The 22,970-nt window shown below is 36.2% G+C and overlaps 1 protein-coding gene across 4 annotated transcripts in view; it reads right to left on the bottom strand.

Annotated features, from left to right (window-relative positions):
• Positions 1-22,970, bottom strand: part of pde10a (phosphodiesterase 10A) — a 114,869-nt gene that overhangs the window by 77,069 nt on the left and 14,830 nt on the right. Inside the window, exon 1 of one of the 4 annotated variants that reach the window (XM_051125226.1) lies at positions 3,589-4,163. The exons of the other annotated variants lie outside the window; for them this stretch is intronic. Within the exon in view, the coding sequence (XP_050981183.1) occupies positions 3,589-3,652 (64 nt within the window). The 5' untranslated portion in view covers positions 3,653-4,163. Of the gene's footprint in view, positions 1-3,588; positions 4,164-22,970 lie in introns of those variants that run through there. 4 annotated transcript variants of the gene reach the window in all.

Genomic DNA, 22,970 nt, shown 5'->3' with positions numbered 1-22,970 from the left:
GTTGCACGGGTGAGATAGCATCTTACTACATACTGTCAAATTAAATTTGGGTCCAAATTTAATAACATGTCTTGTGTTTGTTTGGGTCCCATCGCTTTATTCAGCACGTTTATTTTTACTTTTCCTATACAGTGCACTTAGCAATACAGTGTTTATGAATATAATGCAGGGATCCTACTTAAAAAATAAAATAAACAATAACATAAAATAATATAATAATAAAATTCTAATCCCCACAGTCACCCTTAGAGGGAATCATAAGGAGTTTATGAATTAAATGATGCACTCAGGACTGATTGGTAAAACTTACTAACTACTTCACTAAAAAGAACTGGCTCATAAGTCATTGGTAAGACTTTACAATAAGGTTGGGTTTGTTAACATTAGTTAACATGAACTAACAATGAAAAACGTTTCTAAAGAATGTATTGATCTTACTTAATGTTAATTTCAACATTTACAATATTAAAATCAAAGTTTGTATCTGTTAATATTATTTAATGGACCTCAATGAGCAATTGTATTTTTATTAACTAATTTTATTAACAAAGATAAATACTGTAACAAATGTATTGCTCCTTGCTAGTTAATTTTAGTTAATCAATTAACTAACATTCACAAATGGGACCTTATTGTAAAGTGTTACTGAGTCATTCAGTTGTGAACTGGACAACTAGAGTGACTACAGTAGTTGTGATCAACTTGCATATGAGTGACTGATTTCACAAGATTTCCATAAAAATCCAAATGTAAAATTTAAAATAAAAAAAGACACTTGCCAAAAAAATGTTAAGTAGAAAACATTTTCATTGTTTGCGTGTGGTGATCTGCTGATATCAGCAGTCTTACAGACAGCAGCAGGAAGCCCAGACTCAGCACTGCCTCTGAGAGATGCAATGACACACCAGCCGCAAGCTCCCTTCAACACGCCAAACATCTTCACCAACACACTGCTCCACTCCAGCACGCTTACCACAGAGCACTGCAGTAAGACTAATGTAAAATAATACATATATTTTTCTTTCCTCCAGAATGATTCTGAGTCTTTTTATTCCATTATTCCTGCCTAATATTGATTTGGAAGGTTTTGCTGGAATTCTCTATTAATATTTAGTTAAGGAGCTAAATCATACGGCCTGTGTCATGTCCCAGTCTCTTTCCATCTTTCTCTCCCTCCACATTCTTGCTATTCTAGACTATTTTGTCTAAAAAAAAAAAAAAAAAAATACCCTTACAAATATATAGCGCAACGTTTTAGTAGGTTGTGAATCAAAGTTTCTGTCGTGCAAGAGTAAAAAATAATATATTACAACACAAAACGGGCTGTAGGTATTTTTTTTCGTGGGCCGCAGGAATAACACACTGCTAACTGTAAAAGACAAAATGCAACTACATACAATTGTCTATACAGTTAGCACAGCTAAATAAACAGGCTTCACATATCTGTGCTGCTGATGTTGAAGGCCACAAATCTAAACAAAATCTACAATTTGTTTTCAAACAAATGAATCTGTCACCTGGTAGAAACAGGTTGCATGACATGCTTAAAATCATGAGTAAAACTACACAAAGTAAGGAAAAATACAACCCAGACTACAATAAATACTGCTTGACTTGCAACGTGGATAAACATGGATTGTGCAGACCACAGTGTGTTCAGTGCTGCAAATTATCAGCTGTCGACAGCAAGAAACCATCACAATTCAGGAGACATTTGGAAACCAAACACTCATACTATAACAACAAAGTAAATTTAAACTATCAGTGTTTTATTAAGCCTACTTAACTTTTGCCTATTGATGTGCCTGTGCATTAACAGTAGTGTCAATAAAGTTGAATGTGTGGATTTTTTTTTTTTTTTTTTTTTTTTTTTTTTTTTTTACTTCCACACCACTTGATTTAGAAAGAAGAAACCTAGATTTTAGAATTATAATGTGTACTATGAAGTCTTTCTTCAGCATCTGATCTTTCTGGAAAATATGCTGATAAAGCCGCTAAATTAACACTTTGCATTTATCTCTTGTTAGATGAAGTATATATACAATACTGTAGTTGCATAGTAAATGCAGTACAGCTTGAATTTTATATGTATCCACTGAGACTGCAATGAATTACACCATGCCTATGAGAAATCATTATCACAAGCAGACATTTCAAGGTACTGTAACCTCAGTAAAGCTTGTGACATTCTTGCTTACCTATCAGTGCCACGGCACGCAGCTTATGCGGTGCTCTCATGTCAGTACATTCAATGCTAATTCTGTCATGATAGCCATCAGAAGGAGGTCACCGCAACAACATCTCAACACTTATCCTACACGCACACCAGTATGGTTCTCTATTTTTTCTCACTTTTTTTTTTTTTTTTTTTAGTGACTGACATAGTTATATTTTCAATGCACTAGGTTAGTTACTAAAGCCTTAACTATAAGCTTTAGATAAGTTTACTGCTTACCCTTATGAACATTATGCATGCAAATGTTCTACTTGGCTACTAAATATGGCTGCTTTCCAAATAATTTAACCATTGTCATTTGCGTATACTTGCATTGAGAGGAACACTCAATCAAGCTTTGCACGGTAACCAAAAATATGTAAGTTTTTTCTTCCTCAAGCAAGCAGGCAAAATGCCACATGAAGTTTTGATATCATATGTAAAATAAGCAATTAATGCACTTGTAGTGCATTTATGAGTGCAGTTAGGAGCAACAAATCTTTTAAATAAAAGTGATTAATTTCAGCATTGTGAATACATTATTATCACAGCTCATATATCTCAAAAAGTGTATTTCTAGACAATAGACAATGAGACTAAAACCACATGTAACATCCAACAAGTCTTGCTTCATCTATAAGAATTGTTTTTAAATGCATGCGATTTCTACGACATACTCAGCTACTATTCAGAAATAATATGCTTACTATGTGATGTAATAATACTATTAGTAAATGTAGAAGTACAATAACTGGGTAAATACTGTTACTCTGAATGGTAGCCTAATCAATGACTAAATTAATTACCACGGCTAATTATTTTTATTTATTTATTTATTTATTTATTTTTATTTTTTTTTTTTTTACAAACAGGACCACAGTTTAAACTCTGCATTTCTTGGCTTGGTCCTGCATTAGATTACTCTGAGAAAAACACACACACACACACACACACACACACAGGCTAATTTACATTCCAGTTGCCAACAGTTGACTTGTGTCTCCTCTCTCAGCATTTTAAATGAAAGAGGAAATTACAAAATCAAGTTTATTTCAACACTTAATTCAAATGATGAGACATCGCCCCCTCTCACATGTATGTCCCCACCCAGCTACTGCACTAAAAACTTAATCTAAACACACATAACAGGTGATGACAGGCAATTATATAAACAGCGTAAATGTAATGGGTATAATCAGTCACACTATCTTGTAGGCGTTGCGCAAATATTGCCAGCCAAACTTCACGTTGGAAAATAAATTCAAAAGTTTGCCAGCATGCAGCCGCAACGCAGCGCAAGTACGCAACAAAAACGTTACATTTTGCAACACCCTTACTTACTAGTGCGCAAGGGAAATAATAAGTATACCTACTTGAGCCAAGGAAACAGTCCGTAAACCTTCGGAAACAGCTTGTGGAAGGCGGACCATCTTCCATGTCTGACCGCAAGCGAGTAATGATAACTCTTGATATGATATGCGTCTAGTTTAATGTCGACCCGCTGTTATAAATGAAACGATCCGACCCTGAGCCGCCGGATGACATCAAAGCGCGTCAAGTCTGTAAGACGCGAGAGAACGCCGTGTTTTACGCGCCCCGTGTGCGCACTGTAGTATCGACGTCCAGAACGCAGACGCGCCCCGTCCTCTCCTCCTAGTGTAACGTTAAAAAATGAAGCCAAGAGGCGAAGAGGCTTGTCTCGGCTGGAGCCGGAGAACGGCACTGAGAGCGGCGGCGTTCGCGTATCTCCTCCCCGGCTGCGCCGCACTCTGGCGCAGCTGCTCTGCTCCGGACTGCTGTAGTGTGTTTTCCCACTGCTAAGGGGGGGAATGGGGGCGTCATTTCTCAGGGTTGGACATCCTCTTATGTTATAGTGTCGAGGCAGGACGTTAGGGAATTAATATGAAAGCAGCGTGTAAGGACAGATGGGTGTTTATAAGTGCTTCCACTAGAGGCCATTCTCCGCTATAAAGACATGTTGGTGCATTTCGCGTACATACAGTTCGGATTTGTTTCTTTGGCTTCTTGATCTCACAGTCACAGAGAGTATTTTGACACAGGCAATACCGTTTGTGCGTAAAAATCACGCTGTCATGAGCCATAAACGACCGCATATATTGTGATGAGGCAGGCAGCAGAACTGGAGAAATCAACTGTTTGCTGCTGCGGACTGACGCGCTCTGACGTCAGCACGCGTCAATGACTTGAGTGTGTGTGTGAGTGAGTGAGTGTGAGAGAGAGCGCACTTGTGTGTGTTTGTGTTCTGTGGGCTGAGGACAAACCTCAGTTTTTCGTTTTGGCACAGCTTACTAATGACAAACTACTCCTGCAGAAACATTTTTCCCCCCAAAAAATGCACATCTATATAAATACATAAATAAACCACTGTACCATCAGATATTGCATTAATTCTGTGCAGACCCTCGGTTGCAATTTTTCTGCAAAACTTAAAAATTGCATTACAAATACGAATCCCATATAATAATAATAATAATAATAATCTTATAAATCTACATAACGTCCAGTCATCATTTTTATGTTTTCTCAAATGCATTATATGCTGTCGGCATATTGCTCCTAATCTTAACATAAAACATTGTAATTAGCTTGCACTGTGGATCTAAAAAAAAAAAAAAAAAAAAAAGAAGGAAAAAAAGAGCAAAAACCTTTTAAAATTCTAAAATGCAGGATACATAGATTTAATCACTGTAAATATAAAAAATATTCTTCCATTATAAAAATCATATTCAAGATGACCCAGTGTTAAGTTATTTTTATTTTTTCTTTTATTTATGTATTAATTAATTAATTTATTTATTTTTAAATATAGTGTACATGCTATTTCTGTTTGTATGTTGACTGTTTAACTATAATATTAGTTTACAGAGCATACATTTCTAAATCTAATAAAGGGGAGCAAAGACAGGAAAATATAAAACATAGTCCAGGATAGCTTATGTGATTTCTGTATTTGTTTGTACATTTTTGTTAGAAAGCTTGGTGCTTTAAGTATCACATTACCTGTGTTGTTGTCCAAATTGCTTATAACCACAGCATCAGTTACAGCACAGAGAATATTTAAACTCCATCAAGAGTAATAAATAGCCTTTGGAATGTATACCCTATATAAGTAAAGAATCTGTACGTTTCTTGAAATGTATAGCTTGAAATGCTTTAGGTGCTTCAGGCTATAGAAGGACAGCGTTTAAGACAGAATAAAACTGGTTTCCATTTGCCAAAATCATGCATTAAAATAAATAATAATGCTAAATCTCTGTTTTTTTTACTGGTATTGTTTATATAATTTTGAGACAATAATGTACCTTCACCTTTGAGATGTTTCAGTTCATTGCTCCAGTATGCCATGCATAAGTTTGCAGCACAGTTCTTTGTAATTATTACAGGAGTTGGGTTTCTTTTCCAGAATCCTTTTTTACCCTGAGGTTTATTCAAAGGATTTCCTGTATCATTTTGACGTCCCATTGACGTCTGTTGGACCCCACACTTTCCAAAACTTAGAAATATTTCTTCATCTGGTGACTGAGCATTCAGATTCTTGAGTCAGTGGAGAAAAAAGAGCTTGCATATTGTTTCTTCATCTGGTAAGAACTGTGCATGTTCAGACATGGTTAATCTTGTAGTTAATTTGTTAAAAAAAGGTTAGAGCAACTAGTTTGAGAACACATTAATGTCTTTGTAATGTGAGTCTTGTTTAAACAGTTAACAAAATAATAGCTTTTAGGGTGCTTTCTGGATTGACTGTCAGTGTGAACATCACTAGAGAAGTTCCTCATGGAGTTTTTACACAGGACAAGTTCATAGCAAGTCTGCAAGAATTGACATTTTTTTATGCTGATTTGTGATGTTTGATCTGTGATGGACTGGCCATCTTTCCAGAGGTGTGTTTCCCAAAAACATAAGTAGCCAACTATGATCTTACCAACATTCGGTGTTTCCTGAATTTCTGGATTTTGGAAACCATAGTTCTAACAAACAATGCATGGCAAAAAAAGCATTGCAAACTGTAGTTAAAACTGCAGCTCTCAACATGTGATTAGAAGCGTAATCTCTTGTTAGTACAATATGTGGACTTACACAGTTTGGGCATAATAAGTAAAAGAACATGCAGTAGATCCTATACAATGCATTCAATTTAATTGTATATACAGTTAATGCTATACTATAATTTAGTGTATTAACAATCAGTGGGGTTTTTGAAGAATGCACATAATAAGGAAATCAAGGAAAATGTGAAGGAATTGCGATGAATCAAAAACATTAAATAAAGCAAAACGACTGCGAACAAAAATAGTGAATTAGTCCTCAGATTCCTTGTTTTGTAGACCAGCATCTCAGAAAAATGACATTGTGAAGAAAGTTGCTGAATAAATGAAGCGCATGTATACATAGATGTACTGCATGTTAGTATTGTTAAAAAATAGTGCTGGGCAACGATTAATCGTGATTAATCGCATCCAAAATAAAAGTTTTTGTTTATATAGTATGTGTACTGTGTATATTTATAGTTATGTATATATAAAGACACACACATACAGTATATATTTAGAAATATTTACATGCATATATTTATATTCATATAATTTATGTTATATATAAATATATTTTATATATATACATATTTTTCTTAAATATATACATGCACAGTACACACACATATATTATGTACACAAATCTTTTCTTTTAAATGCAATTAATTGTGATTAATCGTTAACCAGCACTAAAAAAGAAAATAACAGCTTTTTATAAAATAATCTGATTAGCATTTACAGTATTGAGGAAAGATATGTTTAAAGGTAATGCATTACAATATTGTGTTAATCCATAAAAATGTAACTAATTACATTATTAACTTTTTATAGGAAGTAATGAATTACATTACTGTTGAAATACTTTCTGTCACCTAGGCTGGGCTTGTTTATTCATTTTTAATAACATAAAACCCAAAGGTTATATTTTTGGCAGCTGTAAATGCCCTTTCACGCCAAAATTAAAATTAATAAACAGTCTCAGTTACTTTCTCGAGGACAGGAGAGGTGTCAGTGAATAAATTGGAAAATAAAGTAACTGGTAATACTTATTTGAAAAAGTAACTTGTAACTTGAAAAAAGTAATCTGATTACTTGTGTTACTTGTAATACTTTACCCCTAGCACTGGTTATTACTCCACCACCTCTGTGTGACATGATTAGCAGCAGTCCTGTTTTGTTGAACCAACATGGTACAAATGACAGCAGTTTTGACCAGCTAGTTAGGCTAATTTCTCCACCGATGCATCGTACTGCACTGGTTGAGTATTAGTGAGTTATGGCACTGTACACACCCCAGGGTTTCCTCAGACATCACCATAAGATGTTATACTGCATGGAGAATAAGTCCACATCAAGTCAAATCTTCATACAATCCTGACATTCGATCAAATCTTCATTTGACAATTAGTACAATCCTACTACATTTCCTCTGTGGCATTATGAGGGAACACAGTCAATTTAAACTTACATAAACTAGGTCTTTCAATCCAGAGATCCTGTGTCTGTTTGATTTGACATACGGCAGCTCTCTAGTTCACCACTTCATCGCTTTTACCACGCAACCACACTGTAAAAGCTGTGTATACCCTGGCAGAGCGAATTACAGGGTAATAACCATATGAAGGAACCTGCCCTGTAACACAGTAAGAGGCCACATCAGAGGAGACCAACAGTGACGTGGGTGGGGAGCTCAGGGCTGATGAATGCTGATCCATTAAGAAAATGTAAAGCAGAAATGTCAGTCGGGACTTTGTGGACAAGACATAAAAAGAGTCATTTTACAGCTACCTCTTTTTCCTATTCTAACCACCCAGTGTTTAGAGCCTGGAGGCAGAGGAAATATTCACAGACCAGACTGCGGTTATTATGTCATGCGGCTTTTAGGGATTTCCTAAGCTCTGTTCAAGTGGTATTACTCTTAACATCAGCGAGCTTAGAGGTGCTGGAAATGAAGATTTGTATGTCACATAGTTTTTTTGGGATCCTGTAACAAAATCATTTTTGTCTCAAATGTAAAATTTGAGGAAGAAAAAAATTTTTTTTTGACCAGTTTCCTGCTAAAGTATTAAAGGGATAGTTCACCCAAAAATGAAAATTTGATGTTTATCTGCTTACCCCAAGGGCATCAAAGATATAGGTGACTTTGTTTGTTCAGTAGAACACAAACAAAGATTTTTAACTCGAACCGTTGCAGTCTGTCAGTCATATAATGGCAGTCAATGGCTCCCAAATCTTTCGGAGTAAAAAAAAACCTACACAAACAAAACCAAATTAAATCCTGCGACTCGTGACGATACACTGATGTCCTGAGACACGAAATGATTGGTTTGTGCAAGAAACTGAACAGAATTTATATCATTTTTTACCTCTGATTCTCCGCTGATGTCCTACTGTCCTGAGCGCATGCACAGCATCTGGCGCGTGACATGTGTACGTGCTCTGGCGTAGTATACACAAGTGCCGGAAACGATCTGCGCTTATACGTCACTCATTGTTTACACAGCGCACAGAGACTGTGGGTATGACGGCTATTCAAAATGGTATTTACTTGCGCTTATCCTGATTGTTCAAAACGATTTAAAGCTAAAAGATTTTTCTTGCACTAACTCATGCGGGATTGTTGACTTTTCTTCAACAACTTCTGAGCCTGATCGCTTGAAATTATGGTTGCTTGCTCTTCAGCTGGATATCAACACACCCATAAACTTACTAAAACTGGAAGGACTGCTGCGATCATTTTTCCCCTTTAGATTTTAGAGACCCAGGAGGGGATCACATACGACTGATATCATCAGCTGTGCCTATGGTTTTTTCACATCGAACAGAAGTATGTGAACAAGATCATTGTATGTGTCCTTTTTATTTGTAAAGGTGCCCTTACGAAAATTAACTAATAAAATAAAGTTTTGATGTAGTAAAAGCATGTATTTTAGTGGTTGACTTCCATCTCTGTGCACTGTGTAAACAATGAGTGATGTATAAGCGCAGATCGCTACCGGCGCTTGCTTATACTAAGCCAGAGCGCGTACACGTCACATGCCAGATGCTGTGAATGCGCTCAGGATAGTAGGACGTAGCGGTGAATCAGAGATAAAAAATGATATAAATACTGTTCAGTTTCTCGCACAAACCGATCGTTACGTGTCTCAGGACATCAGTGTATCGTCACGAGTTGCAGGGTTTAATTTGGTTTTGTTTGTGTATGTGTTTTTTACTCTCAAAGATTTGGGGGCCATTGACTGCCATTAAATGACTGACAGACTGCAACAGTTTGAGTTAAAAATCTTTGTTTGTGTTCTACTGAACAAACAAAGTCACCTACATCTTGGATGCCCTGGGGGTAAGCAGATAAACATTAAGTTTTCATTTTTGGGTGAACTATCCCTTTAAATGTTACTATATTCAAAAGTATTCTGTCTCTGAAATACAGTGTTGTGCTGTGATTCTGATAACCGGCCAAAGGATTATTATTTTTAATTAATTTTGTATTAAATTAGACAAACACAATACAGGTGCATTTTTGGCAAAACTTCACAAAAAGATTCATTAGTTAACATTAGTTAACTACATTAGCTAACATGAACTAACAATAAACAAACTACTACTACATCTTTGTTGATATTAATTTCAGCATTTACCAATGCATTAAAGGAGAACTCCACTTCTAGAACAACAATTCACAAATAATTTAGTCATCCCTTGTCATTCAAGATGTTCATGTCTTTCTGTCTTCAGTTGTGAAGAAATTATGTTTTTTAAAGAAAAAATGGACTTCATTGGTGCCCCGATTTTAAACTTCCAAAATATAGTTAAAATGCAGTTGCAAACGGCTCTAAACGATCCCAGCCAAGGAAGAAGGGTCTTACCTAGCGAAAAGATCTGTCATTGTTTTTGGAAAATAAAAATTTGTATACCTTTTAAGCACAAAAGTTCATGTAGCACAGGCTCATGTAGTCTATGATTAGCTCACCTCACTACTTATCTGACAAGTTTTCGGGTTTGAGTCGTTCGTTCATCACGTGACAGCCCCATAAGATGAACGAACAACTCGGAAAACCCGAAGACTCAAAACAGGTGAACTAATTCCAGTACAGAACTTAATAGGATGTTGCACATGCGCGACTGAACGAATCACTCCCCGAGTTCTTCCCGAGTCACATTAAAGATTGGTTCAAAATGAACAAATCGTTCAAGAACGACCCATCACTAACTCATAGCATCGTGGACGCACATCCCAGAGCCTGTGCTACACGAGCTTTTGTGCTTAAAAAGTACACAAGTACACAAAAATTTTATTTTTCAAAAAAAAATGACTGATCGTTTCGCTAGGTAAGACCCGTCTTCCTCGGCTGTAATTATTTAGAGCCCTTTGAAGCTGCATTTAAACTGCATTTTGGAAGTTCAAAATCGGGGCACCAATGAAGTCCATTATATGGAGAAAAATCCTCAAAAACCATCATTTCTTTACGACTAAAGACAGAAAGATATGAACATCTTGGATGACAATGGGGGTGAGTAAATTATTTGTAAATTGTTGTTCTGGAAGTGGACTTCTCCTTTAATAAAATCACAAGTTGTGTTTGTTAACATTAGTTTATGCGCTGTGAACTAACATTGAACTAACAATGAACAACTGTAATTGTATTAACCATACGATTATTATTAATAATAGTGTAATGTATTGTTCATTGTTAATTCATGTTAGTTAATACATTAATGGTAACAAATGACACCTGTTACATTTAAAGTGTTACATTTTTTGTTATATTTTGTAAATATGAAAGTTTTGGTAATGCGCCAAGAGGATTATTAGAAATGGATGCTAATTATCTATATTGTAGGTCATCTGGTTGTATGCAATACTGATAAATTTTAACCCAAAAACTTAAACCCAGAAATGGCCCTTCTAAGTTATAATGTGTTGCATGACTTTTCATATTGTTGTATTTATGACATAGATGTCCTAGACTAAATTTCATTCTAATACTCACTATATCATTCTAAAAAGGGGCATTACAGTTGGGTAACTTGGGTTACAAATTAAGAAATTCTACAATTCATGCTTATTTTCAGCTAGACTTTTCACTCAAATTGCTGCTGATAATTTTAATTTGTAATTATTTTAGTTAAATTAGAAAAATTAGACTTTTCTCCAGATTTTTACTGAGAATAGGCCATATCTTGGCAGCCTAAAAGCATGATAATTAACTGAAATATAATAATAAATTGGTAACACTTTAAAATAAGGTGTCATTTGTTAACATTAGTTAATGTACTAACTAACATGAACAAGCAATGGGCAATACATCTATTACACTATTTATTGATCTTTGTTAATGTTAGTTAATAAAAATACAGTAGTTCATTTTTTGTTCATGTTAGTTCACAATGCATTAACTAATGTTATCAAACACAACGTGTTTAGTAAATGCTGAAATTAACAGTAATAAATGCTGTAGAAGTATTGTTCATTCTTAGTTTGTGTTAACTAATGTAGTTAACTAATACTAATGAACCTTATTCTAAATTGTTAACCCTTTTTTTTTTGTTGCATTGTAACAAATGAAGCTTCTCAGGTGTCTCAGTTTGAATTCAAACCCAATAACAAGAAACAAAAGTAATGGAAACATTTCTGATGCTTTAGATCAGGGGTGCCCAACCCTACCTGCAGACTTTAGTTCCAGCCCTGCTCCAGCTGTCTGTAATTATTAAGTGCTACCTAAGAGATTAATTAGCTTGGCTCAGGTGTGTTTGATCAGGGTTGGAGCTAAACTATGTAGGATGGTAGATCTCCAGGAACAGGGTTGAGCACCCCTGCTTTAGATCTTTAAAACGTAACAAACAATCCATTTAGACAGTAGAATTTACTGAGTAATATACTATTATGCAAAGACTTATTTAGTTTGTTTTGAATTATAAACATAGAACTCCAGCACTTTTAAGTTTTAGAATCATGGTTAGTGTTGCTGTATTTGATTCTATCAGACTGCAGAGAAACGTTACCGCTTGCTTGTAATTCATTTGAAGAATGGCATCATGAAACACTGTGAAGGGCTTTTGGAAAAGGAGAGTGTAATTAATTTGGTTAAAACATTTCTATGGTGTTTTTAAACTGTATTTTTCCATTGTCACCCTACCAAGTACTTTACAGCCGAGTTATGCACCAGTTTGTGAATTTGAACTGAGGTAGCAAACAGGATGTAGAATTGTCATTTAAAATAGTGTTTAAGAAAATAGAATTAAAATTCAAAGAAACTAAATTATAAAGTATGCATTATGCATTGCACCATGTTGTGTTTAAGAATTAAAGGCAATGTCTGTAAATCAACCAATAAATAATCAGTACTTTTTTTTGTTTTTCTACATATTTTTTTTTCTTACAGTGTATATTTAATTTATTCATTTATTTTATTGTATTTCAATGATATATTCTAAACTACCCAATTTTGCCTTATCTAATTTTAAGATATTTGAACCTTAATTATGTAATGACAAAACATAAACATAACATACACAAAAGATACAAACATATTGCTCAATAATAAATAATAAATAATTAATTATGTAATACTTGAGAAAATATTTTTTATTAAATAAATTAGAATTGCATTTCTTTAAATTGCAGTAGAGTTATTTTCTTATCCTACCATTGTAATTAAGATTCCAATTAAACATCTAATATATTACTGTCTATTAGGTATTAGGTTACCTTTTTTTTTTTTTCTTCAGGGTGTGGAAAATTTAGTTCAAATGCCTTCTTTACAGCTACACCCACATGCACATGTACTTAAAACCCACAGATACAATATATATGATTTTGAACTCCTCCTCTACGTATTGCCTTGCAAGGTTATAGGCTTCTACTGCAATCTTCAAACACACACACACAGCACACACACATATTCTCTCTTTCTTTAAACGTCTGCTGTGACAATCCACAGGACAGCCAGGGCATTGACGTCAGAGACAGGCCTATGAAAAAAATGGTGTCCCTGGAGGCTTGAGGGAACTTATACTCATCTTCACAGCTAGTAACTATTTCAACCACGATGATAAGAGGCAAGCATTTAGCCCCTATTTACACAGCGCCTGAAAAGAAAACTCCAGATTGCATCCAGACTACAATGACATGCATAACGGTGCTTTCATACACACACTGTTTGTGGTTTTCATTTTATTTATGTTCCAGTTTCATCTGATCGTGACTGTAATTTTTCCCTGGACAGTTTTGTCTTTGTAAATAAGCTTCACATTGCTGCCTGCATCGTCGAGTTATCCTCCAAAAGAACAGCAATAACTAGCAAATGCAGATAAAATCCCTGTTTTTTGAAATGTGTATAGCTGGTACTGTATGTAATTCTGAAGCCGTTCAATCTCAGAGATCATTGGTTAAATGAGATTCACTGACGTACGGTGATGCATATTGAGATTAGAGTGACGTTAGGGCAGCGTTATAGTGTTGCGTGAGCAGTGCCATAAAGAGAACATGAGCGGAAGATGCCACTGTAGCAGAGCGCGGGGGGAGACGCCACATTAATCTCTTTCGGCCCACTGTCATTAAACCGATCTAGGACAGGACCATCCTCAGCATCTGCATACTATGAAATCTTCCATTTCTGAACAAAAGAATTGTTATATTTTAAATATTTGTCACAATAAATATGATTCATTTTTCTTGGGGTTGGGCTCTTTTGACTTGGGCCAGTAAGCATCCGCCTAGCAACCACCAAGAACACCCTAGCATGTGCAGTGAGTTTTGGAAACAGTGACACGGTGAAACTTTGCAACATTGACACTGTTTCTGAACTAAATTATTTCAGCATTGAACTCAATTGAGATGAATAAGGCCACTATTGTTCTCCGTAGAACTTTTGTACAGCTGAAATTTAATATGATTCATGACTGATGAATTTTTCAATATTATTTTCCTGTTTATTATGGTTTTGAGGTAACCTGTATTGTATAAAGTGCTACATAAATAAATGTTACTTAAATTGGCTTGAATGAACAAGCACCACTCATATTTTCAGTAACACTTTTTTTAGCATGAGATACTGTAGTTATACATTATATGTAAATTATGCATAACTACAAGCAACCATAACCCTATAAATACATTCATTAATTTTACTCAGTACTTATTTGTGTAATTACGCTACCAGTCAAAAGTTTTTCATGTTTTTTAAAGCCTCACCAAGCCTGCATTTATTTGATCCAAAGTATAGCAAAAACAGTAACATTTTGAAACATTTTCTATTTGAATAGGTTTTAAAATGTAATTAATTCCTGTGATTTCAAAGCTGATTTTTTGCATCATTACTTAAGTCACATGATCCTTCAGAAATCATTCTAATATTCTGATTTGATGCTCAGAAATATTTTTATTATTATTATTATTATTATTATGTTGAAAACAGCTGAGTAGAATTTTTTCAGGTTTCTTTGATGAAAATAAAGTTCAGAAGAACAGCATTAATTGTATACAGAAATCTTTCATAACATTATAAATGTCTTTATCATCACTTTTGATCAATTTAACCCCTTAGCTGTCACCATCCCCTCAGTGGGACACCTAAGTTTACTTCAACATATTACAAATAAATCCTAATCTAATCATGACATATACATCGTTGGAAAGGTCTAAGACTCCTAAATAGATATTTTACTATATTTCTGTGTTACAAATTATGTAAGAAAAGTAATAGATTAATATATGTCAAGAGTGCAACTTAAAAAAATCTGCATCATAACATGAGTTCTGACTTTTGTCACAAAAGACTTTCTTCATTGGCTTTTTCACTATCACGGTTTAGAAATTGTAAGATATTATATATCTGTTCAAAACTTAAAATCTCAAAATTCATCCTTTGAAAGGCATTTTAAAATCAGACATTGCATTACCATGGAAAATGTACATCAAAATCATTTTACAAAATGTTTTCATTCATGAATTATAAAAATCTGAATAGTGCATTTTTATATCTGTGTTCAAAAATGGGAGTGACAATTTAGGGGTTAAAGCACCTTTGGTAAATACAAGTAGTAATTTCTATAATTTCTAAAATCTAAAATTTTACAGTATTACTGCCTTTGCTGTATTTTGAATCAAAAACTTTTGACTGGTAGTGTACACTGTAATGATGTCACCTTAAAATATAGACAACCATATTTTCTTTTTAAAAAATAATCATAGTAACTAATCAAATTTTTGCATTTAATCATGCAATAATAACAGCTAAGGCAGACAACAGTCTGAAAGTGCTGTTAGATTGAGCTGAAGGCTGCAGTGAGGGGAACTGCAGAAAGCACATGAATCAAAACACCATCTAAACAAGTTAAAAAAAGATGGAAGGGAGGGTCTCTATCTGTATCAGAGCTCTATCCAATACAGCGAGAGATACAGCAGCCAGCTCTAGCACCAGACACTGTTTCTGCCACACCACCTATCCTGTCCCTCAACGTCACTGACCTGCCAGGAATTATTTGCCGCAATATCTGGTAGAACACACACATACAGTACACACTTGTAGTCAACATGTGCATAGCAATAGAATGGAACAATGGCGTTCCAAAAGTACAAATTTAAAAAAAAATATTGTGGAATCTTCATGAAAGACCAACAAAAAGCTGAAAAAAGAGCTTTTGTTGAAAAACAAAGACATCAGCTTCTGTAGAAGCTGTACACCAGTGTGATTTCTACTTTATTCTTTAAAAAATCTTGTTTAATTGACAAATTCACAGTGAACTACACCACCCATAATCCTGAAAAGAGATCCACCAATCAGAAGTCACTGTTGTCATGGAAACAGAAGTCAGGGAAAAAAGCTGAGCAGCAACTGACCACTCCTATGACACATTGGGAATGACGCAAGTTGGGAGTGAGCGCAACTTGAAGGAGCAATGAAATATACTATTTTTGTAATTATAGCTGACTTATTAATAGTTTTGGTATATGACAGAATTGTTGTTGATTCGATTACACATTTGCAATGCTGTATTGCATGTGATGAGAAGTTCATTCGTAAAATTAAAGTCTTTCATTCCAATTTTAAAACACTTTAATGTTGTGATTCATCTCTAACCTGGTTGGTTTCCATTATGACTCTTTTACTGAAGAATTTATTAAAATCCCTAAGAAGAAAACTAATGAGAAAGAAAGAAAGAAAAAAAAAAAAAACTTCTGGAACCAAATGTCTGTTGTGATCTCTTAAGCTCAAACACTGGTTAGAAAAAAAAAAAAAAAAAAAAAAAAAAAAATGAAATATCAATGTCAAAACCATTATGAGTACTTGCTTTTACAAAGTTTACACTAGAGGTGCCCAAACAAAGACCTTGGATTTTCCCTTCTGTGTATATAACAAGATGAGAATGTTTTGTTTGAACTTAAAACTTAACTTTAATACTTAACTACATAAAGTGCAAAAAGATGGATAAAAGACTGATATAAAAACTGTAATTAAACCTGGAGAACTACTTGTGCACAATGCACATTTCATAATATTAAGCCTAAAATGTGATTTAATGTTAATATTGATGAGGATTGTATGACCTTTGAATAATATTGGTCTTTAAATGCAAGATATTTAAAGTGTACCTAAAGTATATTTGCAATAGTTCCACTTTAGCACTATCAGATATACTTAAGTATATCTTTAGTTTGACGTCAGCACTACTTCTGCACAATTAAAGTGCATTAAGTACAAAATGAGTTGTTCCAATTTAGCGACCTTTAAATATACCAGTTTAGTATACTAAAAGTACAACTGCAGGGTATTTTTATTAAGTACATAATATGTAAATGTATTTGTTGTATACTTTGCATGGGATAAATGTATTTGAAATACATTTCAGTATAATTATTTTTCACTAGGGCAGTTACAGCTTGTACCTTTTTTCTGAGAGTGTAGAGAATATAAGTGAATTTGGTTTTGAAAAATTAAATGCATACTTCAAGAGGCACATACAGTGGCAGTACTGGCACTCATGAAGATGCAGTAATGAAGAGATCAAGGAAATGGCACACAGGCAAGCATAAATTTACAACGTTTTGGCAAGACGACATTTTATTTCATAAGTCAATTATGAAATTATGAAAAGGCAGTTCATCTCTGCAAACAGTCAGTTGCTGTTCTGAAGGAGTACAATGTCTGTTGTCATTAAAAAATAAAACATCAGCTTTCTCAAAGTACACTAAACTAGCACTAACTGTCAAAACTGGAAGTGTTTGCTGCTGGGGAGCTTTGCAGTTGCTGCAGAAGCAATGTGCCTCTCTGATACAAATGTTGTTCATATTAGACATGATATATAGACATAAATGTTGTGTATTAAAAACAATGTGCATTTATCTAACTAATCATTTGTGTAAATCATTCAATAACCCATTCATAAAGAAAGCTGCTTGCTTTAATGCTGAATGAATCTTCCATTTTGAATGAATCATTTAAATTAATGATATAATGACTCACTCATTAAGACAGGAACTTGTTGTCATTTCATATTTCAGTATTCACAGTTTCTTAAAAACAAGATTGTTTTTATTAATTTTCTTCTTATAAATTATTAATGCAATTATAATTTTAGTGTAAATGCATTCATGCCATCTCTGAGTGTAAAAACACAAGGTTTCATTTACAATACATGGTTCAACTGAATTAATTCTAATTTTCTCCTACCATGAGGCACATATCGGATTTGACCCATGGTTCACAAACATGCAGGAAGAAAGCGTGTGAATTTCCACATATGAATGAGATTTCAGGCATCATTCGTATGTGAAAAAAAATCATATGAATCAGATACATGCATTTGCCTCTGCCATGTACATGGACAGATGTTCCTTTGTCAATGTAAATCGTACATCATTGAAAAAGTGGCAGTGGTGAATGACTTCAACTCAGGTGGATGCTTTTCCAGGTCAGTATAGTGTTGCCAGCTCTATGGTTTTCCTGCAGAATTAGGCTTATTTTGCATAGAAATACGTACCTTTGGGTACTTTTCTGCAGCACCGTTTTTACATAGCTTACTGCACGTTTCGCGGCACTTTCAATGAGAAATGTCCACAGAGTGGCACTAAAACACAGCTTCAATATGTGAGCCCTGGCCTGTTTTTATTACGTTGATATACATTGCTGTGTTTTTGTTCGTATTGCGGCGGTTTAAAGTACAAATATCCAGGGAAGTTAATGCTCTATCGTGCTGGAAATATGCCCTACACCAAACCCAACCCTAAACCTACCTGATAGTGTTGACAAACGCAAAACTGATATAAAAATGCATTTGTTGACACAAGCGTGCCATCTGAATCTTCCGTCAGTGGCAGTGCAGATTTGAACTGTTTTGTCGAGCTGTAGTTACACGGGATTCGTACCGGAGCTGTTCACCTCTCATGAGATATGAAGCTGGATATGTGATGCTGACATTCAAAAACATCAGTTTTCAAATCTGCAAGCATATTAGAATTGTTTTGAAGTCATAACATAATATTCCTCAAGTAATTGTGTAAAAATTATGCTTTATTAATCGAAACTCTGTCAATCATACTTTGCGTGAAAAGGAGTAAACGGTTTCGGAGTTTGACTGCCTCTAGTGTTCATTTCTTATCACAGAATGAGGCAGACAATAAATTCTATACTTATATTCTATGTATGTCGATTAGCAATGGCTTATGAAAATACACAAGATGGCTTGAAGAACACAGATAAACCATATATTATTGCAGACGAGTGTTTATTGTCCTTACATTTCATTGTTCGAAACGTTTAACGTTATATCTTGTTTTTATTTGGTTACAGCAATAGTGATGCCTTTATCCATACAGATGCTTTTTCCTGAATGCGGAAGTCAGCCTGACTTTTAACCCGAAGAATGCTTTGCATTCCGGTGTCCAGTGTTTCTAGTCAAATTAGCATATATTCCGAGTTGATAATCTAATGTTAAACCTATTAAAATGTTTTTAAAAGCACCTGGTTCAGTAGCGCCATCACTTTGCAATTTCGCAATGACCGTCATTTGTCAGTGCCTCATTCCTCAAAGTTTAATGAGTGTGTAGATGACACAAAGCAGCTGACGTTATCTACATTAAAAAAGATGGGCGCTATTTGAATGGGTTCCTATGGAGACCGGAACAGAAGAGCATCCAGTTGGAAGTTAGAATTCATAATGGCGATGTTCATCGTTTACTCGGGGGAAAAAGGTCTATTAGAGAAGCTGGAACGGAACATAATCAGTAATACTTCTTTGACGCATATGTGGATTTTCTGCATGAGGGCGCCCTCTGGCACCCAGTATGAATGAGACCCATTCTATTTTGTGTAAAAATCGAAAAAATAATACCTCTCTCAAAAGAAAAATTAAGCAGACATATACTAAACCACGCTTTTTTCAGTGTACAGAGGTTTACAGGAGTATTTTGTTAATTTGTTGCAAAAAAAAAAAAAAAAAACAACACACTGAAGTGGCAAGATATCGGAACCGAACCGAACCAAAAACGTGGTTAAAAACCAAGGTACGTATTGAACCATGGACTAACTGTATTGTTGCATCCCTATTAGGCACAATGCACATTTCCTAATACTAAGCCTTAAATGTGTTTCAGTCTCACTATTGATGAGGACTGTATGATCTTTCACTAATATAAATGCAAGATATTTAAAGTGTAGTTTCATTCCCCATGTGCTCTGTGTGACCCAATTTTTCTCTGATGTTTGATGTGTCATTTGGTTCAGGTGTGTGTCATTAATTATATTCATTTGCTTTAGTACTTTTAGTGTAGTCTGTCCTGTGATCCTCGTCCGGTATTGTATGTGATGTGCTACGTGTCTCCTGCCTGTCTGCCTTGTAATACTCTCTGTCTGTATTATTAAAGATTATTAAACTCTATCTTCTTTGTGGTATGTGTTTGTAGACCACATCTCGTGACAGAATACTGAACCGACAAAAAGAAGGCGACGTCTTCCCTCGGTTTTGTTTGTCCGTTTTTTTTTTTCAAGTGTATTCTTTTGCCCCTGTTATGGACTGTCCTGAATTCCTCCTCCTCCTGCTGCTGGAGCAGGGGGAGCGATCTCTCGAGGACCACACAATTACACCAGGTACCTGGATGACGTGCTCTGTTCGTTCTACAATGCGAGCCTCAACGCCACCTGCAGAGTGCCACTGCTCGAAGATGGTCCTCAGGAGAGTTTCGCAGCCTTTGTGGAGTGGGTACTGGCGAGAAACGGATATCCGTTCACCGTCTGACTTGAAAATGCTCTTGCCAGTCCCACTCCAGACTTAGAGCCCAGCCCACCATCACCCCGCTGTGCAGAGCCAAAGCCCAAACCCACTGTGAATGGAGAGCCCATGCCTGCCATGATCAATGAGCTATCGCAGAGGAGAGTGACAGAGCTTGAGATCGTCCCGGAACCCGAGCCTCTCGGAGCGTCTGATCAGGTATGTATGTCGCCACAAGGGAGAAGAGAGTGTGGAGGGAAGCTCTGCCCACTGCACCATGGCTGAGGAGGAGCCGAGCTCAGCGGACTCTAACTTGAATTTATATGCGGACTTGTCTTCTCCCGCCTGTCTGTCTGCCTTGAACTACCTGCCTGTGTGATAATGACCACAGAGGTCGTTCCTCTGTCAGTGGTGCTCCTGGTGTTGGGAGTGGCCTTATGGTGGGTGTGTGCAGCACACACTGTTCCTAAGCCCCTCTAAACATCCTGAACTCCCGCCCAACCTCACTCTCCCACCACCTCTGCACCAGTCCTCGCTATAGCTGTCTTCTAGCAGCCCCACTGCTCACCTTCAGCCCACCATCTGTGCGGTGGGATCGCCGCTGGTCTGCCAGTCTCCATCAGCATCATGGCTGGAGGATCACTTGTCTACGTCTCCAGCCTCTAAGTCCCGGACTCCGCCTTGGCGTGTCGACCCAGCTGCTCCACCATGGCTCCTAGTTCCCTCCTCTCCACCGTGGCCCATCAGTCCACCTGCTCCGCCTGGCTCCCTCGTCCCTCCGGCTCCACCTTGGTCAGTCGTTGACCATCTGCCGCCTCAGGACTCCACTTCTCCTGCTATACCTCGTCCCTCCGGCTCTGTCAGGCTCCTCCTTCCCTCCAGCTGCTCCTTGGTCCTCTGTCGTTCCGACTCAACCACGGCCTTCCGGATCCCTATCTCTGCCTCAGTTGCTGGAGCCATTTGCTCCGCCTTGGCTCTCCGGATCCTCAGCGTCACCCTGGCTCTTCAGCTCGGGCTCCACCACCACCTGCCCCGCCACCGTCGGTCAGCCCCCTGGAGTCGTCAGCCCTTCCTCCACCATGGCTCCTCCCTCCACCGGCTCCACTGTGGGTCGCCATCATGGCTGTGGCCTGGGTCCTGCCTGGCTCCGTTGTCTCCACCCTGGACTCTGTTCTTCGTCCTTCTTCCAGGTATCTGTCCTCCACTTGTATTGTTGGCCTGCCTTCCTGCCAGCTCTTTGCCATCCCATGTCACCATCCCATATCCACTCCTTTTGTCCTCGTCCTAAGTCTTCCTCCGTCCCGCCCTCTGTTGTTCCTGTGGCGCGAGGTTACGCCTTCCGGGAGGGGGGGCAAACTGTCACACCCATGGACGTTTTCTTGTTTTCATTCCCCATGTGCTCTGTGTGACCCAGTTTTTCTTTCATGTTTGATTGTGTCATTTGGTTCAGGTGTGTGTCATTAATTATCTTCATTTGCTTTAGTACTTATAGTGTAGTCTGTCTTCTGAAACTTTTCCAGTATTTTATGTGATGTGCTACTTGTGTCTTTTGCCTGTCTGCCTCTGTCTGGATTATTAATTATTATTGAACTATATCTTCTTCATCTTCATTGTGTGTGTTTGTAGTTCCCCTTTTTTAACGCAATCAAATATACTTAAGTATATCTTTAGTTGTACTTCAGCACAATTAAAGTGCATCAAGTACAAAATTAGTTGTTCCAGTTTAGCAGACTTTAAGTATAGCAGTTTAGTACAGTAAAAGTACAATTGCAAGGTATTTTTATTAAATACGTAAATATGTAAATGTATTTGTAGTATACTTATAGTGTGAAATTAATGCATTTCAAATAAATTTTAGTATATGTATTTTTCCACTAGGGCATTTTTAAAAGAAGATTAAGCTAGTCATGAGAAGAAAAACAAATTAAATGCCTCCTCAGATACTGTACCACTTCTGCAGTGCAAAGATGGCTTTCGTTGATGCTGGTTTAGTTTGATTGGTAACAGCTCTGTAGCAGTGTCTTATTATTCTAAATAAATTTATGGATTAAATGTAAGATTTTAACATAAAATATGGCACATACATTTAATTATTTTAGAACAAATTGCCAATTCAATTTAAGTTCAACTGAAATCAATTTAAGGCCCCTTAAAAAAAAAAAAAACAATTTATATCACTGCTGACAAAATATCAAGCATATACAGTGGGTATTTCAGTTTTTCTTTTTTAATAAATCTGTAAAAATGTCAACAATTCTGTGTTTTTCTGTCAATATGGGGTGCTGTGTGTACATTAATGAGGAAAAAAAATGAACTTAAATGATTTTAGCAAATGGCTGCAATATAACAAAGAGTGAAAAATTTAAGGGGGTCTGAATACTTTCCGTACCCACTGTGTGTATATATATATATATATATATATATATATATATAACTCAGCTGAGAAAAGAGTCAGCTGTCCATGACTGGCCTAAACCAACCAAGGTACCAGCATGAAA

Source organism: Labeo rohita, chromosome 13, assembly GCF_022985175.1.
Source record: "Labeo rohita strain BAU-BD-2019 chromosome 13, IGBB_LRoh.1.0, whole genome shotgun sequence".
Taxonomy (NCBI): Eukaryota; Metazoa; Chordata; class Actinopteri; order Cypriniformes; family Cyprinidae; genus Labeo; species Labeo rohita.
The sequence above is the reverse complement of the archived record's forward strand: the minus strand, read 5'-3'. Positions and strand labels throughout refer to the sequence as shown.